A 21,590-nucleotide genomic window follows, 5' to 3' on the forward strand; every position below is an offset into this window, starting at 1 on the left:
AATCATGTTTGTTGCCGATAGTTAACTATATTTGATAATTTATTTCGCTGACTTCCACTTCCGATCTAATGCAGTTGAATTAATAATTGCGAGCCCGTTTATGGTTTCTTCAGATTCTTTTCATGCCCTCACGCTTCCGTAATCGCAATAAAAAATTACCTTTGGTAAGCAGAAATTAAGTATATTGTTAAGACTATCCACTAAACAATTTTTTCAGAAGTTCGGGTGATGATACTTATGCTTTAGAAAGATTTATGCTTTTTTGCATGAGCTTTGCTGTAATTCCAGTTTCACTTTTTTAAAAAGCTTTTGAGCGTTCAAGTATGGGTGCTAAAAGGATAATTATTCTTATTATTTATTCTATTGCTGACTTAGTGCAATATGATCATGAAGTTGTTTCCGGTTGGTTGTTGATTTTCCTGAGCCTTAATTGAGAAATCATTATTACTCGCGGAAAATATTACGTTATCAGGATTATATTTGAATACGATCGTTCTGTACAATCTGTAACTAATTTGTCAGGTAATCATGATTTTGTGTGAGCTTGATCTTTCTCTATAAATTATTGCTAATTTGTCCTGACTTCAATTTATCTTTATTTTCAGGAGTGATTAAATTTTCATACTGTGTATTGATGAAAAACATATATGAAATGTGATAAGTTATTGATAGTTAATATTAGGTCAGCGCCCAGGACAGATTTGTTTACGGCGAGCAGAGGTGGACGAATCGTATCTGTGATACACCTCACTGAAGTTACAGGAGAGATAATATAAACGCTAGAGTGATAGCAATGGAAGAGTTCGTTTAGTCTAGTGTGGTGCTGACAAGTGGGCACCATGCCACGCTCTGCTTCTGTGTCGGCAGTTCCCCGACGTTTGTATACACACGCTGCCTCCGCTAGTCCCGGCAAGCGGCCGACTTCCCCTCAGTCATCAGGAGCCGCTGCACGCCGCAACTCCCTCGAGCTGCTCGACCCTCTGAACTACCCACCCTCGCCCCGAGAGTACGACTCGTGGCCGTGTGATTCTTTCTTCCTTCTACCCGACTCCGTGTTGGGCATGGATGCCGGAGCCTTCAGGGCTGATCTCACATCAATTGACCCTGCTTTGTGTGCCTCACTGCCGGATTGGAGTAACAAATTTGACACTAACACTCCCGTGAACCTTCGGTCTTCACACAGACGTACTAACCACGAACGGTCCGGCGTTTCGTTGCGTCATAGTCACCAAGGACTGACAGTCACCACTGCTGGTCGAGGCACCATACTTATAGGTAAGCCTGTGCCTCATTGTCACCACTGCTGGTCGAGGCACCATACTTATAGGTAAGCCTGTGCCTCACTGTCACCACTGCTGGTCAAGGCACCATACTTATAGGTAAGCCTGTGCCTCACTGTCACCACTGCTGGTCGAGGCAACATACTTATAGGTAAGCCTGTGCCTCACTGTCACCACTGTTGGTCGAGGCACCATACTTATAGGTAACCCTGTGCCTCACTGTCACCACTGTTGGTCGAGGCACCATACTTATAGGTAAGCCTGTGCGAGCATTCATGACTCCTGGAAATAAAGGTGCAGCCCCCTGCGCAGTTGCATTCCGAAGTGAAAGCTTGACACATTTGAGCGGATTACTTCTTGTGTAATCTGATTTGTTGTATGGGTTTCGGTATTCTCACTATTATGGTAAAAAGTCGAATGCCACCACGGTGTTTACTACTCATTATCGCGCTTTTCATTTTGTTATCCATTTTCTGTCCCTGTTTCTTCGTTCGAATTCATGTTCGGCATTCGCCTGTCTGGTCGTTCAGGTGAATTTCGAGTTTTCCAATCTATTTTCTTCCAGATGTTTTTGCCCTCACGTGGTCTTCGTTTGGAGGGCGACAGTCGGTCTCCAACTGTAGGTTGACTTTTTTAGTGTTGTTTAACGACCTGAGACTAGAGAAGCTAGAACATTTGTTCGTCTCTGTCGTCTCGAGAGAAAAATCGACTGACAAAGCCATTTGTTGTAAATTCGAGAAAATTCTTTGTCATCTTCGTTTTGGTGTAGGTAAACTAATGCTAGATTAAGAACACTTCTGAACATGAACATGAGGACGTTTTACCTTTTAAACTTACAAGTACTAATGCTAAACAGCAGGATTATGCTTTTATTATCGATGATGCACTGCGACGGTTGATCGACAGCTGTTATTGAAGCTGTATTGGAAATTTGATTGTTTGGCTATTTGTAAAAATTGAGTGTTGCGCGTGAACGTTACTCATTGACTCGTGTGTTTTGAGTTATTGTTAGTTTACCAGTATTAAACCTGTGTTGTTTTGTGTTGATTCATATTATAACTGACTCGTATCCTATCTTATCCAAGATTTCTTTACTAATTATTCTCATTATTTGCATTTTCAGGTAAGGCCATAGAGTGAGAGTTAACAAGGAACTTCCAAGCTCTCTGTCGCCTGTTGAGCCGAGCTAAGTGGTTCACAGTCGCCGTTACGTGAGTTAATTTCTAATCGCAACGCTAGAACAAAAGCCTTCAATGGTTAGTGCTGTACTTACTCTTGCATGGGATAATGTCAAGTGAGGGATAACTCCTGCCTCCTTTATTGGATTGGTTATCTCGCTAAATTGAGGTCGTGGGGCTTGTGCTTAACTGTTGCTTTATTGCCTGGTCATCTGAGGGCTACCGCGGCCGAAGGAAATCTTTGGGCGTTATTACAGGCTATTTTTCCGGCGCGCCATTTTAGGGCAAAGAACTAGAGGCAGTTTAGGAAAGTGGATAACTTCGCCTCAAGAATTCTCATATATTTTGTAAATTAGTTGTATTTTTCGTGAGCTATATCGGTTAGCCCGAATTTCTTGCTTTTTTAAGGTTTCTTCATGAAACTTTCCAACTCTTTATATTCTTTTCAACTCTAAAAAGAATTTGTTTAAAATTGAAACTTTTCAACTATAAATATTCTTTAGAAATGAATAGGATTTCCTCTGAAATGACCATCGTGTCTGAAGAGTTGAGAATTAGATCTGAAATATAATGACTTTTCTACGAATCAAACATAAGTTTCATGCGGAGCTTACTAGTAGACTAGAACATTTTATATATTTTAATTTAATTTAATGCAAAAACAATGCTTATATTGATCGAATTTGAAACAAAAATTCTAGAGTAGGCAGCGCAATAAAGCCAATATATTCGTTACTGAACATATACTCTCGCCGCAGAAGAGTTCCACGGCAATATAAACAAGAGCCTTTGCGTTTCCATGCTTAAAACTTCATAGAATTTTGGAGACATGGTGGAATACCTTCACGCTTCAACATAATTTCAGGGGAATCGTGGTTCCTTAACAACTCGTCTCCTTCACAATAGAATGCATACTACTTTGCGCTTTCCTTCTTACTGACTGCTTGGGCATGACCTTCGTTTATCTAGTGTAAACTCATCTGTAGTATCCGTACGACATAGTGTATCTGTACGTTGTTTGATGTTGACGTTCGCCTCATGTTAGTTCAGAGAGTTTGCTTAGTCATTGCGAACCTTCATCCTGATTATTTACTGGCGCCTTGTGATTATTTTGTTCGGGTCTTGTGAGGCTGTCAGACTTTCGCGTTTCCTGTGAGCAGTTGGGCAGCCACAACTTGCAAAGCAATGCGTAGTCTCATGCATGGAGACTGCTGGCAGCTCTGGAACTACTAGATTTTTTTTTCTTCAGAAGCTGAGTGTAGATTGCTTCCAAATTTCTTTCGTGTAATCATATACAGAAGAGGGAATTTTTTGTGATTATTTTCAAAAGTTTTGAAGCCGTTCTCTGCTTAATTTGTAAGCAGAGAATAAGCCTTGCATGCCACTGCACTCTTTTTAACAATGATTCTGCGAATACGCTCGTATTCAACTGGTTATACGTTATTTCAGTGGGATAATTTAATGTTAACACGCGGTCTGATGTTAGGGGAGTAATGGAGGAAACGCGTGGTTCAGAGCACGCGGCATATCAAGCTCTGTAATTTGGCTGTTTGGCCAGACGCGTTACTCGATTTCGTTGGCTGTATATTGATAACCGATTCATCTTTTGACAGATGGTTTGCCTCCAACTGCTTTTATCGGTTGGATAATATCTGCCTTTAAAGGTTAGATGTATTTGACTGAAATGAATTCTTTGATCTTATCGATGCCACTCAGTTGAGTTGCTGTTTCTTAAATTATCGTGATTATATTATCTTCAATTATATTATCTGCCTATATTTGTACGCTGATTTATTTATGCGTTACAAAAGTATCGTGCCTTCTATGAGCTGACAAATCCGTCATATTTCGGTTCTCTTATGCTCGCTCGTTGGTAGAAGATAGTCGTCGTGCACTGTTGCTGCTTTACGCACATCCTCTCGTGCGATGCGATTGAAACTTACATGCCTATAGAGAAATTGGTCAAAGCTATAGCAATAGCCAACTAATTTATTTCTGGGCTCGTCGCCCGGCTAAGAACAAAGATTGAAGAAATTTGCTTCATTGGCAGCGCTATTTTAGTATTTCAAACTCGTCTAAATACTAAAGAATTGTTAGCTGGAATGGTTCACACTCTTAAGAGCCCTTAATTGTGATTCCAATTCTCGAATACTGGATCCAACTCTGGACCCCGTTCACACTCGGCGCAGTGCGGCAACTGGAAGGTGTCCAGCGAACCTTCACTTCCAGGATCAGAGGGATGGAAGAGTTGAACTACTGGGAGAGGTTGAGGCGCCTGGGTCTGTACTCACTGCAGAGGAGACGGGAGAGGTATATCATTCTGTATACATGGAAAATGATAACCGGAATGGTGCCAAACTTCGAGAGCGAGACCTTCAGGATTGAGACATCACAACGAGAGAAGGGGGAGACTGTGCAAGATCCCCCCATTGCGTAACAGATCCGCAGTCAGATTTCAATCTCTGCGGGAAGGATCACTTTCCGTGGCAGGGCCAAGGCTGTTCAACGTCCTAGCAAAGGATCTAAGAGATGGGGAGTTCACCCTGGAGACCTTCAAGAGATAACTGGACGTTTTCCTGGGCACAATCCCAGATCGACCTCCCCTGCAACACTACCAGCGGCGAGAAGCAAGCAACAGCATCGTGCATCAGGTGGCCCAAATGAGGGCGGATGAACGATAATCAGAGGCGGCGATCCATCGTGGCCTGGGACTGCTATGTCCCAAACAAGTACCAAGATTACCAAGGTAAAAGTTTGTTTTGTTTAAGTCTCCAGTTTAAATGTCACGACCATTGTGATAATAAAATTATTTTCATTACCGATCAAAAATTTCTCCAATTCAAAATATTTCATGATGCTTTCTGGCTGTACTCTTATTTTCTTTTAGACTTGCTGGAATATAATCTTAGACTCAACATCTTCTGTAATAATGGGTATTTCCTTTCATGCTTTAGCCATTTTTTTTGCTAGTGTTTAGCTCGGTATACGAATTTGCAAGGCGCAGCAGATTTTGTCCCGTGCCCAAACGCTCATATGCCGCGATAATTGTTATGCTCCCTGCAGTCCTTGCATTGGGTGGCGCAACTATTGATTTTTAATTCATATTTTTGCCGAAGTACGCGAACTTCCGTTACGTTTGGTGAAGCAAACAGGCAGAAAATACACATGCCTGGTGAAAGGCTTGAACCCAGCTCGAACGTATTCTGAAAATGAAGACAATATCTGCTTTGAGCTTGATTGTCATCATTAGCACTACAATGCATTTATAGATTACATTTATATTAACCAGTTTGTCCCCCAGAGGGAACTTCTGACCCGTGTCTGTGCATGCTCGTCAGAAGTCCTATGGGATTTCGGGCTCCTAGTGAAATTGTTTCTGAGCGCTTCCGCTGAGCTCGCGGTGTCTGACTGCAGGGCTCAGTGGTGGGGTCAAGTTATTATGTAGGTAGGATTCCTTGCATTGAGTTATTATTTAGGTAGGATTCCTTGCATTAAGTTATCATGTAGGTAGGATTCCTTACACTAAGTTATTATGTAGGTAGGGTTCCTTACATTTCCCTTCTCTGTCTCTCTCGTGCGGGCGGCCGACGTCCCGTGTAAGCGACCTCTTGTTCGAGTGTCTTCGTTTCTGTTGCTTTTCACCTGTCCCTCCTTGTCACTTTGTCTCTTTGAGATGCTAACGCTGCTTCTTTCGAGCCAGCTTCAGCGGGCTGGACATCTGAGACCTTCCACCCCTTGTGGGTGATGAATGATTTTTTTTTATTTAAGAAACTTTCGATAACTGATACCTTCCACCTCTTCAGTGATGTTCATCTTTACTTTTGGTGCGAGATAGCTAAATAGCTGAAGCGCTAGTAAACATTTGGCCACCAACTAACTTTGTCTCCACTAATTGGTTTTTAATAAATTATATAAAATATAAGAAATTTTGAACATTTTGATGCTTATCTTATGCACTAGAACGTAACGCTGGTGCATAAAATTTTGACTCCTACGTAAAAATTTCCATAATGCTAAGCTAATTTGCGAAGCGTACGCAATTTTTTTCCGTTTCCCGTGAAAATTTCGTGCATGACAGCTCAATTGATCAATAATTACTTTTGAAAGTGGTTTAGTGGACCGTAACTCTATTTTATATGCAACAATTGTTAAATCAATTGAATTCATCAGAGTTTGTTTTTCTGTGCCATAGTTTTTCTTCTGTGTACTTTATAAGTTCAATTTATCACAATGTTGTTACTTTCGTGACCGCAGACTGTAAAGTTTTCAGTAAATATCGTATTCTGAATATCGAGATTTGAGTTTGATAATGTTACCTTCCGTTCACCAGAAATTTCTCACTCGCAACACCTGACGATGCTCATTTCCTTAAAAGAAAGTTCAGCTACCGGAATTTTATTTGCCGCCTTAGTAATATTAGTAGTAGCTATCCATACACTAGCTGAGAGGGAACGAAATCTCTTCTTTGTCAATTTTACTCTGGTAAACGCAATAATTTGTCTTGCTAAAATTTAAATATTGCTAGCAACATGGAGGCTGGAAATGCTAACCAGCTATGTAGCAATTTTCATAGTTACCAATAAATGTTTTCTTTTTATGATGGGATTATCTGGGTTGTTGAATACTTTAGTTTCGCGATGCTGAGCTTTAGAGGAGATTTTGTTCTAGGGTTTCTGAATAATTGTTTTTAGAGACGTTCATCATTTGAACAATTCATGATCACACTTCTCCGTTACCGGGTACTCCATTTGAGAAGCAGAAAAGTTTTGCTGCTGCAAATTTTCAGTTTCTCATTCATTAATTCATTTATCGGGTTTTTGTAACATTCTTCTCTTGCTCTCGCTGTTTTCCGCTTTAAGTTTAGGCTGGTTGTTGCATTAATTGCAAGAAATGCTTCATGAATAAGCTTAGTTTGATGTCAAATTGCAGTAGCGCGGGAAGGTTTCGTGTGGTCAGTGCCCAGTGTTCTGAGCTGTGCCCAGTGTTCTGAGCTGTGATCAACGCAGTTTTACTAGCGAACTGCTTCTGTGGCTACTGAATTTTTTGCTATATTTAAGGAAGATACGTGTACTGACTGACCTGAAAGTTTAATACTCTATATACAATAAAATTATAACATTTTATTATTTGGTACTCGCCATACATTTGTTACTCTCTTCTGTATTCATTGGAGAATGATTTTTTACATACGAGTAAATCATATTTTTTGGTTGCACTTTCTATCCAACTCAGTGAATTGACTATTTTTCCAGTCATCTAATTAACTATTTGATGAATAGTCGAATTTAGTTTCTTATCGGTTGTCAAATTTCTGTGTCAATTAGTTCGCTTTAAAAAGCACTTACGATAAAATATTTTATTTTTAACTGTATTTGATAAGCACCGTTGTGCGCAGGATGAGTTTCGCCACTCATCCGTTGGAGCAACACGGAGATGTCGGCACAAAATTTCTCAAGTCTGTGTTTCAGTATCAGAATGTTGACGTGTGCCACGCTGAAACTGGTCTTACCAGACTTGTGCTGGGAAAGCCTAATAAACCTCTATGATAATTATGTTTGCAGCCAATTGAAAGCGTTTGCACTTTGAATTCCACGGCAAAAAATTGCCGCGGTAATTTACGTCAAGTTTAATAACAATGACTCTGAGACTAGCTTCATAATTTGGAATATTCACGAAAACAAGTAAAAAATGATTAGGGAAAGAAATTAATTCAGCATTATTTAAACCTAAATTGAATGTTTGCAAAGTAACTGGAAATGATCAAAGTTGGTTTCCGAGACGTTTTTATCATAGATATGTTAAATTTTCCTGACATTTTCCTAGTTATGGAATTTCATGTTCGGAATGAAATATAAAGTGCACTATACTACTCTTTATGTTGGTACTTAGAGTAGTCAGCAATGAAAATTGAACTTAAATATTCTCAAATGGCACTGGTTTTCATCGCCACGGCAACTGCATATAATATATCTCCCTTTGCACGTGTCGAGAAAAATTCGTTCAGTTCGATTCGCTCACCGTTCTTAAGTTATCATAAATAATTACACGTTTCAAGTAATCATAGGAGCCAACTGTAGTGATGTGGATTTATTTTGCTATATCTTGAAGGACCAACTTGTGTACATGACAAGACTGATCCCACGTATATGACGGATATTTACAGCTCATGCACCTGGTGATTCTGGAAGCAAAATGTTTTGCATCTTTCTCTGCCATATCTCATCCTTAATATATCTGCTAGAGAGACTTCTTAGCAGTGGCGTCTTTAAAACAAAATTTTTGTTTCCATTTATTTAACTTTGTTTGTACTGTTATTGATTCATTTTTATCATGTAGTCGACTCTGTGTCGGCAAAAGATTTGATCTGTAAGAAACCAATATTATTGTTTGTGCTGCAATTCGTTAACGACTTAGTCGTTAAAAATTCCATTTGTTTCCAAGTTGGGAATGACTAAAAGATTTTGGACACCCAGCTGCAAAAGATGCAAGTATTTGCCTCTACTTAGGTCTTGACGGATTTGTTAAAAATCATTTCTGAATTTTTGCAGCTTTTTTATCGGCATCTTTTGTTGAAACAAAATTAAAATTGACTTTTAAAGTCAGGTTCCCTAGCGTGCGCTACGTTCTAACTGCAGGCGAGGGGCGTTGTCCTTGCTTCTTCGATTTTTAGTGTGAGTCGCCGTGTGCTGTGTATGGTGGGCAATAGCGCCTCTTATTTAGTGAATTAGTCTCGTCTTGGAATTTTACGGTCTTTTTAGTAGCAGAATTAAGTCTTGAAATAGGAGGAGCGTCCGGAAAGCGTCTTGACAGCCGGTCGAGATACGCAAGCTCACTTATTGTTGCCGCTGCATTTTTGCGATCATTGCGATGCAGGTCAGTCTTCTTCTTCAAGATTATTATTTATTAATTAAATCAATCATTGATACTGATATAATAAGTATCGCTGATTTCAATGAGGGAACGGCACCAAATAACCATGCCTTTCAACCTTTCCTTTCTTCTACCTGCAATCTGTTTTGAATTTATATAGCACAACATGCGTAGCAAGTGAAAGAAATGATGGAATGATTTAGTTAAAACGCGTCGACCATGGCAGACCTGAGCTACCATTGAAGTTAATTCTTGATTTACCGCTTCCAGTTATTCATATGACTGGTAATGTTGGTCAATTAATTGTTCGAAACTTGTAGCAAAACTAACTCTAACTAAACTAACAGAATATAGTACGGTTAAGCTTCATTTTTCTCGAATTACCAATATGAAGTCTCTACATTGGAGTTGTTCAACAATTGACGAATTTAAAAAAAATGAAACTAACGAGAACTTGATTCAGCTCCCATATGTATGAATACACCGGAGAACGTAAGGTTCTTCGCAAATAAATGATTAAATTTATCTTGGAACTTCAACTATTCGTTCACGTTCGGAGAATCGCTCTAAGTTATCTGAGCAAAAAGCAATGCTTGACTATCTCAGCAGATGATAACGATAAGAGTTCGCAGCAAGGCTCGTTTAGCGCTCAACTCGATGCCTTAACCTATGCCAGCTAGCTGTCTTAAAATATCGAAGCGGTAGTCGGGTTTATTTTTTCCTTCGAATAGTGTCAGAAGAGTTGAATGAATTCAAATTTAATTGGTGCACATCATACTCGTCCCATTCGTTGGCTCAAGTTTTTTTAGAATTTTCGAATTGGTATTCGAACCGTTACTGAATTGGAGCAAGGATGGCTCCAAAGATTTAATCTAATGCGCTGATATTTGATTCACAGAACGATTTATTCTGAAACGTATACGGTACGTTTCGATGGATGACTACAGTTTCTTCTCTGGTTCCGGCCCATTGTAGTGTGTGTCGTTACCACAATCAAAATTTAGTCGAGCTTTCTTCTGAGCAAAAACCCTGCTTTCTTTAATATTAAAGCATCTATGTCGACGGCTGCTGATGTTCCACGTCATCTTTATACCTGCTCTCTCTTCGCTCATCATTCGTTCTGCCTTTACAACTTATTAAAAATATTACAACAGCGGCATCTTTCGCTAATTGTTCGCATTGCTTACTCGCTCTTGTTGTATCTTGTCTTTTGCGCTTTTGTTTGCCCGCTCAGCTGGATTCGACTTTATTCAGTGCTCACTAACGTGAAGCTATAATTTTATTACGCACCGGATATAACTCGTTTCATTGCCCCATCGATCTGCTTGCTATAATGGCATACGAACTACCTCGCTCGCATCCATGAATTACAAATCAGCTAGAATAAAAGAAATTAGGGCACTTTTATCTCACGAGTTTGCGACTTTGAATCATTTATCGTGCATGGATGATCGTTTTAATACGTGCATGGATAATCGTTTTAAATGTTCAACCAGTGCAGACACGACGCGTGTGTACTCTGGATGTCTCAGATGACGCAGCCGTGGTCCGCGCGAGACAACCAAGTCTCGCGTGCTTCATGCGGCACCGTTGTCGCATGCGTGGCCCCCGAATCTCTCATTAGATCTTCCTGTGGATGTCGTCATCACCCAGGATAATGATGTCCAACGTCCAAATCCCTTCACTTCCTTGGATGAGCAGTTTTATGGAATTGAGTATCCTATCATGCCTGGGTGGGCCAGACTCTGATGCACCAGGTGAACAAGGCTTTGATTTATAGGCAGACTATAAGGCACATAAATCGGGGGTCCTTCACAGCTTCGCTTTATTTCGTAGGTAGACGTTAAAATAAGTTCCACATGGGGTTTTCCTATTCCTTGTGACTTTAGCTGGGCGTAGTCATACACACATGAAATTGTGGTTTGTATATGCATCACATAGTAATATCGTGCTGAATTACATTGTAGTTGATTACTGCCTTCTCATTGTTTGAAGTAACTGACGATATTCACTACAAATTGCTGGCATTATCTCCAGTATTTACTGTCCAGCCATTTTCAGGATTTACCCTGTATTTTTAACCCTTGAAATTCTTTTTGGAAAATTCTCATCGACTAAATGAACGTCCTAGATCCTGTATTGTTTCAGCACCAGGTTGCACCCATGATACTGAATATTTCTCTCTAACGTCGACAACGTCGTTTCTGCTGAATATTTTATTTTCTTTCGTTTTTACTAAAGCATGATTTAGCCGAGTTTGTCTCGCGTTTTATTTCTAGAAATCACAAGTCGTAACTTTTAACAGTTGGTATGCTCAGCCTGTAGCCTTGAACCGTTCACCAGTCACTAAGTACCCACATCAGCCCTGAGCAACCAAGATTACGACACACATGGCAGAACTTGCCAGCATTTCACTGACTCACCGACAACCAGGCTCGCCGCCAACCGGTTCTTTTCTTTGGGCCAAGGCTGTCTCTGCCTTTTCAATGGCTTTTAACTACGTCCTGTAACAAGACGGGTTGCGAGTCCAGAGCGCCGTTTAGAACTAGGAGAATTTCTTTACTGAATGAGGCCTTCCAGCTTTCCTATGTCTTTACAAATGCTTGGAAGTATTGAACTTCATCTTTGTGTCTGTTTGAGTTAACTAGTTTTTAGGTTAGTTGTCCGTTAGTTTTTTCATACTAATTCATGGCTGAGGTAGTTAGTAATAGGTTTCGTTTCATTGTCCCTCATTGGATCTCGTAAACGTTTAGATTGAGGTTTTCTTCTTTGGCCATTTTTAGTTGTTAACATCTCGTACTATTCTGCGTTTTAATTTATTCCTATATGTTCAAATTCTTCATTAATATAAAGAGAGACTTCAATGTTTTTCCGTCGTTAAATTTATCAAAGTAGGCAACCATTTTATATATGCGCGCTAAAACCAGTAAAGCGACTGATGAACTTCGCCTTGTTATCATCATTATCATTCTTCATCATTATCATTATTTATGTTGGAAAGGAATGCTACGAGAGGATAGCTTCTCTGTAGGTCAATGACACCTGCTACAAACATTTCATCAATTGTTGCAATCGGGAGAGGAAAGGCAATCATATATTTTAACGACTAAAAGGACTAAATGCCACGAAGTTGTTTTATAGTATAATTACACAATGTAGAGAGTTCAGTTGTAAATTTTTCATACTCTTGATTTGATAATTAGTGTTAAGTAGGTAGCATCCGAATTAGTGTTAAGTAGGTAGCATCTGATCCTTGTTCCTTTCTTACAATTGTTCACAGTGGCGACCAGCAAGGACGGTACAAGCTTTCACCAAATTATTGGGTCCGTTACGGGTGCGTCACTTCCAACCGCCAAATCCTGTAACATATCGTTTCATGAGGAATATTTTGATTCGCTTCCAGCTCATCTTGTTTGAATTGAGTTGTTTCTTTGGGTTGTTTTGTTGACAATTGACATGCGTGGATGCGGAAAGTATATCGTGGTTAAGCTGAGTATTTAAATCTAATGTCCGTAAATAATTAATGCTCACTATAGTTACTAATGATTAATCGTAATTAGGTGCAGTTTGATTGTCTCCATGGATTAGGGTCCATTAAGATATTGTATTGCGTCTAATGTAGTCCCTGTTTAGCTGACAACCTTCAATTATGACGCCGCCCGTAGAAAATCTTTATTTTTTGAAGACAGACTTATTTATTTTGAATGTCTGAATGAAATTGTTCCGTCATGGCGTCATCCGTATCTTGAGTTGCGATTTCCGACGGATTCAAATATCCGTGCATATACAGTATATATGATCATGGATTAAACTAGAGTTGTTCAAATGAGTTGATATGAAGAGTTAACTTTTAATGACAGTTTATGTCGAGTGTTTAGACAATTGGATTATTTACGTTTCTGCGTGCATTAAATTATTATTCATTCTAGATTATTGTGCATTCAAGATTGTAATGCTGTGAAATTTAGAGTGACGAGTCTTGAGAAAAAGAGCTCCGCTCGGTACTCTTATTTTTTTTTTTATCTACCATAAACGAGATTAGGTATATGTGTTAACTGCCATGATGGCCGTGGTTTGGTTTATGGTCTAATATCTATACCTAATTAGTGGTCTAATACCTAACGTGAGTTGTTATTATTATTCACTTGGTAGTAAGCAATCACAAAATGATGACGCAATCATTGGTAATACGCAATCACAAATAATAATGACATGATAACGGCTAACAAAAAATTTCCATTAATGAATGCCCATATAGAGCTTCTAAGGCGGTATATAATGAACAACAAACGGAAAGTTACCTAAAATTAAATACTTCTTTACTACACATTGAATAATCAGCTAATACTGAAGAAAATCTCACCATGTATATATTTGTTCCCTTTGAATAGCAATGAGAGGCTGCCTTGTTATTGAGATTCTGCCCGAGGCTCGTCTCAAGTCGTCTTAGGTAGTCGCCGTGCGCATATTAGCTCATCAGTCCTGAGCACCGCTGTCTCGAGCACCGAGACGCTCCTGCATTATTTTATGCCTAAAATATTTCTGAGAAATGTTTTAAAATAGTTTATTCAATTATGATTCAATTCCAGAAGGAACACGCATTAATGTATCATTCACAACAAATTATACACAACAATTCACGAAAAACTTCCGCACGAAGACCTTGTAATTTTCCAACGTTGAATTTTTTAAAGCTTCCTTTTGGTATGATGGTTAGGTAAATTTATGGTACGGTCATTTCCAGACTAAAAAGCAGCTTCTTACGGCTTCAAATCTCGCATACAAGATCCGCAAGCCAGTCATACTTCTCTCGAGTCTTGAAATAATATTCTCGCTTGGTTGTATAAGATCAACCAAAAATCCACCGTAGTGCGAGGCTTGGAGGTGAACCGAGTTGGACTCGATTACTAATGGGGGTCCTTAAGTTAGTCAATACTAATGAGGAGTGAAAGAAACGAGCGAATAATCATATCTGCGGCTCACGCTAGGTCTGGACACAACTATCATTCGTATCGAAATGGCAAAATTCGCCGTCTTTGAACCCTCACTCTGAGAAGTAAGTCTTATATCTTATAAAAGGTAATGCTCATTTTGCCCTTGTGTGGGTTATATTTAAATGTCGGTTTCCTATGTTCAAGATATGGGGTCACTATTTGGACAATATGTATTTTTCTGAGTGTTGGTGTTTACTAAGATGCAAGCATGATATGAGATCTCGCCACGAAGCAACACCCGTTGGAGCGGCGCACCATGAGGCTGCAACTTACGTGATGCAGACGCTACTTCACATGACCGCTTGAGCGCGGCTCCTGTCCTTGTCGTAACTGACTGCCTTGTGTGCCTCTCATAGCGTGCAGATCTACGTCACCTGTCCTACTTTTGTTCAATAATTTATAGCGTACTCTTTTCAGTTACAATGAATCAGGAGGTTATGTTGCTTAACCATAAATCATCCCATAAATTCACATTACATTTTGGATCCAAAAGCATTATGCCCGAGTGTATGTGATCAGTTGTTGACAATTCTACGTCACTGCTGATTTATCTCAGTAGTAAGACTAGGTTTTGTTTTGGCCGAGAGCAGAACTTACAGTTACAGCATGTAATGTAACTTATTCAAAATTCAAACCGAAGACAGATGCGAAAAATTCACGAAATAGCTAGTCTTGAAATGAGGTTGTCAACAACAGGGAAAATTTCTGTCTCCGTTTACTTCTTAGTGAGTTCAGCAAATACCAAGTTCTTTGCTGTTGTTTTTTATAGGCAATTGTATTTTAATTGGATCACGGCTCGTATGATTAACGCTAGTGAAAACGTCATCAGTCGTAGCTGGTTACCGGCTAGCTCTTTAGCAGCTCAGCGCACAATTGTGGCAGTACTCCATAATTAGCACACATAAATGAAGTTATTCCAGTTCTTTACTGTGAGGATATGGTAATAATACATTAAATTTAAAACGACCAGTTTCAGAGTATCAATATCGTAGCATAAATAAGCTTTAATAAACTCGATTAACAGCAACATTCTCAATTAGAAAAAAAAACTTATTGCGCAATTCTCGCATTTGAATTTTGTATTGACAATTTTTTTATGTCGTCTCCTGCACAGTATGGCTGTGGTAACTTTGAGGTTTAGATGTGCTCTGCTATGTTTGTGACAACAGATTGTTTCTTCACTCAGCGAACTGCAATTTACGCGCAGTGCTAACAGCGATTCCTGCCAATTGCTCTCAATTTTGATCATAATTCTCCTAATGATAGCTGGAAAGTATCGTTCAAAGTATCGCCAATAGAATAGTCATTCTCCTGGCGTTGTGGTGACGCGTGCATTGAATGCCATGTTCAGTAATTCTGTATTTGAATAGCCATCACTATTACATTCTGTATTTTAAGAGCCATCTCTATTACATTCTGTATTTTAAGAGCCATCACTATTACATTCTGGATTTTACGTATAAGAGCCACACTTCTTTAGATGGATACCAGCACATGAGCTGCCGCTTTTCCTCGCAGCAGCAGCAGCCGCGTCACACTATTTTCATGTGCAGCACAGCAGCAGTTGCTGTGATGCCATCGTGGTGTGAGGGTGTGCAAGTCGGGAGCTCCGTAAGCGCGTGTGTTAGTAGGTGTGTACACTCGATATTTAATACGCTGCTGTCGCAACACCGTTGCTCTGATGACGCAGAACGGCTGTGTTTATTTCTCATATGTAGCCCCAAAAAATCTTAGCCATTATTAGTTGGGCGTTGGCTCTATCAAACTATTTTAACCTAAATAGACTTGGTTGTTGATATTTCGCGCGAGATGAATTTTAACCAAATTATCCCTGTAAACATTGATAACTTATACACGCAATCGGAAATTATTTATTGACTCTGAATCAAAATAACTGGAACTGATGGTCTTATCATTCATTTTTTAGCGTTTGATAACTGCGCGCTCTAAGATTCAATTTGGACAAGTTTAGCCAACTCTTGTCTTATCATCTATATAACAACAATATGCACCTTTAAGGTCAAACAAAATAGCGAAACTTATGTACATTAGAGGCCTTATAAATAACTGTTGTTGTCGTGATTAGTCCAAACAGAAGGGTCAGGAACGTGCAGATATACGTGTAGAAAAGTTATTGTAGCTGGCACCTGCTTATTATTATTTAGTTACTGCAGCTGGCACCTGCTTATTATTATTTAGTTACTGCAGCTGGCACCTGCTTATTATTATTTAGTTACTGCAGCTGGCACCTGCTTATTATTATTCTTTGTTGACCCTTGCATCGTGAGGCTTGCCTCTCCTTCTCCTTGACCTCCATTGTGCTCTTTTCTTCTGAACGCTTTTATTGCTTACTTCACAGTCGCTTCGTGATAGGTATGTGTTTACAGCTGTTGGGGTCACCCATGTACTAAATGTCCACTCTTTCGTAACGAGGTTCATGCGAGGCAGCCGGCCCCAATTTCCAGATGAGTTTTCAAAACCCTTTCAAGTTCTAATATTGCTCACTTATTATCTATAATTTTACGTATGGTAATTTCCTAGGCGCTAAATTTGGCTATACTCTTGTTTTTGTACTGGGAGAAAAACTAATTCAAGTGTCCTTTTTGAAAGCTTTGGGAATTTCGGTAGGTATTATGCCAGACCACTTGAATTTCCGTTCATGAACATTATCTTGATTGTTAAAAAAACAACGTAATAAATTGTTGGACTTTCGGAGACGATTCGCATCTAGCTATATATTTTTTAGTTTCTTTTTAGCATGCTAATGGATTGTGATAGTTGACAGCAGATTTTCACTTTGATAAGTGGTCACTGTTCTCAGACTTGATTATTTTTTTATAAAAACATCGAGGTGAAGCATTGTATCAATGCATGTCTATGAGACGCAAAAATGCGGCTCCAGATGTAGGCTAGCCAGGACGGCTTGTTGGTTTGTTGTCCACGGTTTGCTGTACACAGGTGCGCTGCCTCGACCGTCTTCACAAAGTACCACATCCGCGACTTCTTACTACCCTGTGATGTGTTAGATACTCCTGCTTCTCCGTGTACTCGTGCTCGATCCCTCTACGTTAGCAAAAATGAAAAAAAATAACAATACACGTGCTCTGAACGCCAACAACTTTTCTGTCAACGCTGTTTGTTGTGAGAAAAAGCGTGATTGTTCAGCTTCCAAAAGTTTCTTTTGTACGTGCGGTCACGGTCTTTAACTTGTCAAGTTTAGTGCTCATTTTTTTTTCTCGCCTCACTTTGTATGGAAAGAGATCTTTAGGTCAAGCTATGAATCCCTAGGGACCTGAGTATGTGTCATGTGACCTTCATGAACGCTCGACTTCAGAGGAAATATTGGTTAAGAGACCCATGATAATTGCGTTAGCACAGTCGCGAACAACGCATTTTTGATCAAGTTACAAGGTTCAGTTGCATCGAATATTTTTATAATTAATAATGAAATATCGAAGTTTTATTCAAATTGATCTTGTGTCTTACTCTGGGTTTGAAAATTCGTTGATTTTGTTGCTAGATGTTTCGGGCTGCAAATTCATCTATTTTATTGTTGGAGTTTTAGTGCTGCAAATTCATTTATTTTTGGTACTGATGTTTTAGTGCTGTAAATTCATTTATTTTCTTACTCCAAACTTAATACTGAAAATTCATCGATTTTGTTATTAGATTCTTAGTGCCGCAAAACTCATACAAGCGTGATAACTGACAATTGTTGGCACAAGGTTCTCCAATAATGATACCTTGGTCGCTGAGGTGCTAGTTGATGATCCCACTTCTCTCGCTCACGATATTTACACCTCGCCTGTAAGATGCTAGGATTATTTTTTTCTTTGTACAATTTGTGATAAAGTTTTATCGTCTTGATAAATCCGCCACAAGATAGCGTGAAATGTCCTAAATGCATGTGGATGACTTAGAAAAGATGTTTCGGTGTGTGTCGCCTGTCTTGCCATGAGTTCTGCTTGCAGCTGTTGGAGACGCTTCTGCTGCATGACGCGTGCGCTGTTTCCGGTGAGCACAAGATGACGTCGCCGCTGTCGCGAGTCTTGGCTTAACACGCGGCGCTCGAAGTGCTGCTTGCAGTGCATATTTACTGAGCCGTCTGCAAGCAGCCTTGCAGTGCATATTTACTGATCCGTCTGCAAGCAGCCTTGCAGTGCATATTTACTGAGCCGTCTGTAAGCAGCCCTGCGGTGCATATTTACTGAGCCGTCTGCAAGCAGCGTTGCAGTGCATATTTACTGAGCAATCTGCAAGCAGCCTTGCAGTGCATATTTACTGAGCAGTCTGCAAGCAGCCCTGCAGTGCATATTTACTGAGCAGTCTGCAAGCAGCCTTGCAGTGCATATTTACTGAGCAGTCTGCAAGCAGCCCTGCAGTGCATATTTACTGAGCAGTCTGCAAGCAGCCTTGCCGTGCATATTTACTGAGCCGTCTGCAAGCAGCCCTAGGTATCCTTAGTATGCTTTTTGGACGTAGATGTACCAGGTTACGCTGGAGCGCCGTCTCTGTTCTGCGACTGTTGACTGAACAGTACAATAGTAAGCAGTGATAGCCTCAATGTAATACTAATTGCTGATCTGAAACAGTGATGGCAATCCTTTTATCGGTTTCAAAGATTGAAACGGTCATCTTGATAATAAGAACACTCGTTTGATTAATGATCTTTCTGCAATCCCGTACTAAATGTGTCTGAAGTTTCTTTATATTATTCTGAAGCAGGGAACAGGCAAATATTCGTCGGACACCGTTCTGTTAGCAGCAGGAAATCTTGATAGGAGCGCGAACCTCTGACCATCGCACGCCTTATTGTAGAACGGATCATGCTTTCTTATGATGATTCTTGAAGATCAGAGACAACCATAAAATATTTCATGCGTTATTTTTAGTGCAGATGATATGCACAAGGCCACATATACCTAGGCCACTAGTGAAGCTTCATACCATCGACTAACTGAAAATATCGCTGAATCGATTTGAGAAGATAAATATTTCCTCTATATGGTTGCTTTTACGCACTTGCTTTGACATCCAATCGCCACCGGTTTTGAGAGTGGGCGCAGCTGATGCCCCAGTTTGTGGGGAATTTAGTGCGGCGCTTGTGTTAACGCACGCGCTCAGAGGCCGTAGCTCCGTTGCAGTGTGTGAAAACTGCTTCTGATTAACACTCGATGCAATTTGTCTGGGATCTGCATTCTCTTCGTGCGTGAGCTTAATATCTTCGGCGAATACTCATCACAGTTTGCTGGGAAACTTTTCTTCAATTAGTTTTTTGGGACTTTCATTTGATTGTATCATTCCTAATTAGAATTATTCGGTCATGGCTGATACCATCCCGAAGCTACATGTCAATCAATTTAACGTAGACCGAGAGCTCAAGGTTGCACATTTTAGAAAAATATCGTGAGTTGGTTTATTATCGCGTCGATTTATTAGCCCCTGTCATCAACACACACTTATCATAATTGCTCGAGTGTTTAAAATCTTTAATTTCATTCATGGTTCAGAAACACGGGCAAATAAATAGTTTATTTTTTACGTTTGAACGTTTGAAGGTGATGAATGTATGCTATTCAGCTTAAAGTTGGAGAGTTTTGAAGTTATTTGGTGGCATGTTAGCGTAGAGAGCAGTGGGCCTCAAGGGGCTCAGCCACTCCCCTGGTCCTTGCGAGTTTGTCGCATTCCTCACCTTGTGTTGCTCTTCAGAGCCGCTCTCTTGTGTTGGTGTTTTCTCTTTTTATTACTCGACCCATGGCATGTGCTCTTCAGAGCCGCTCTCTTGTGTTGGTGTTTTCTCTTTTTATTACTCAGCCCATGGCATGTGCTCTTCAGAGCCGCTCTCTTGTGTTGGTGTTTTCTCTTTTTATTACTCAGCCCATGGCATGTGCTCTTCAGAGCCGCTCTCTTTAGTTGGTGTTTTCTCGTTTTCTTACTCGGATGCGGCTCATCAGAGCCGCTCTCTTATGCTGGTGTTTTCTCTCTTTTTCTTAGTCTTTCATTGGCGTGTGCTCTTCACTGTTTCTCTATTGTATTGTTTTCTCTTTTCTTATTTTGACAGTGGCTGATGCTCATCAGAGCCTTTCTCTTGTATTGGTGTTTTCTCTTTGTTATACTCAAGTGGCGTGGATGTCACGACGTCTCGCTACTATCGTCAGTTTTAGGTTTTATGCAGGTAACTTTTCCTAGGTTCCGTATACGAGTGTTGCGAATTATTTTGTGATGAAAATTGCCTCATGAATACTATGCTTAACCTTACTCAACATTTAATCCTGATCAATTTGAATGGGTTATTAATAGATCAAAATTAAACGTTGTGCGTTAATTTAATGATGATTGCATGCAGTGAACACGATCTGTTACTGTACAGTTGTCTCCTTCGTCGACTAGTTATAGTTATTCTTCATTGCAACGATAGTTATATGCGACCTAGAACACCAAGGGCCAAACCCGACTAAGACATAGCGTTGACATGCAAACTTTGAGAACATTCGAGAAGAGCTGAGTCATCTGCCTAAAGACCGATTGATTTTGCGTGCTTTGAAATTAAATGAGCACGATAATGTTGCTGTTGTTTACAAATGCGAACACTCTCTCTGCCATAACAAAGACCGAGTCCTGGCTGTGATCTATTATTTTCTCATCTGATTTTTTATTCCTTAATTCTTACCCTTGTGAACGAGCGGTGTAGCGCGTGATCGCCTATAACATTATTACAGCCCTCGCTGTTCCTGCATTGCGGCTGCACGCGTCACCTGGCCTGCCTGCTCTTAACGTATTTTATGTGCTTGGGCTCTAATGCACTCGTTTACTTGTGTGATCGATACAACCTACATGGGATTATAGACAGGCAATTGCGGTTATCGAACCAACTGCACATAGCTATTACAAAATCAACATTGTATGTGCTTTGTAGCGTTTCTGTCACGAACGTTAAAATGATGAAAAATGCGCGTTATGTTCTAAGGAACCAGCGACGGAGTTAGATAAATGAGAGACATTCTTTTAGTCTGCATTGGCGCCGTGATGCTTTCTCTTGAAATCGTTAGGTAAATTCCTGGAACATGTCGATTATCTCAAAACGTGGATTATTAGTCAGTTTTAATTTTTGTGTTCTGTTACCGGTGAGTGCCTTGATTAAAAAATAGCGATAATGTTTAGACCTGTTGCGGTAGCGTAGTTAGTTGGTCGTTATTGATGAATGGTACCAGAAGCACTCCACACTCCCACCGCGTGATCTGTACGTGCGCAGAATGTGCTAGTAAGAT

General features: G+C 40.0%; 1 protein-coding gene across 9 annotated transcripts in view; it reads left to right on the top strand.

Annotated features, from left to right (window-relative positions):
* Positions 1-608: 608 nt before the first annotated feature.
* Positions 609-21,590, top strand: part of LOC108680118 (MAP7 domain-containing protein 1) — a 100,557-nt gene continuing 79,575 nt past the window's right edge. For 4 of the 9 annotated variants that reach the window (XM_018168874.2, XM_018168876.2, XM_018168875.2 and 1 more), the window contains exon 1: positions 609-1,275. In XM_018168874.2, coding sequence (XP_018024363.1) covers positions 840-1,275 — 436 coding nt within the window. In that variant the 5' untranslated portion in view covers positions 609-839. The remainder of the gene's footprint in view (positions 1,276-21,590) is intronic. The other 5 variants (XM_018168880.2, XM_018168881.2, XM_018168879.2 and 2 more) reach the window with 2 other exon arrangements.

This window comes from Hyalella azteca, unplaced genomic scaffold (assembly GCF_000764305.2).
Source record: "Hyalella azteca isolate HAZT.00-mixed unplaced genomic scaffold, Hazt_2.0.2 contig9912, whole genome shotgun sequence".
NCBI lineage: Eukaryota > Metazoa > Arthropoda > Malacostraca > Amphipoda > Hyalellidae > Hyalella > Hyalella azteca.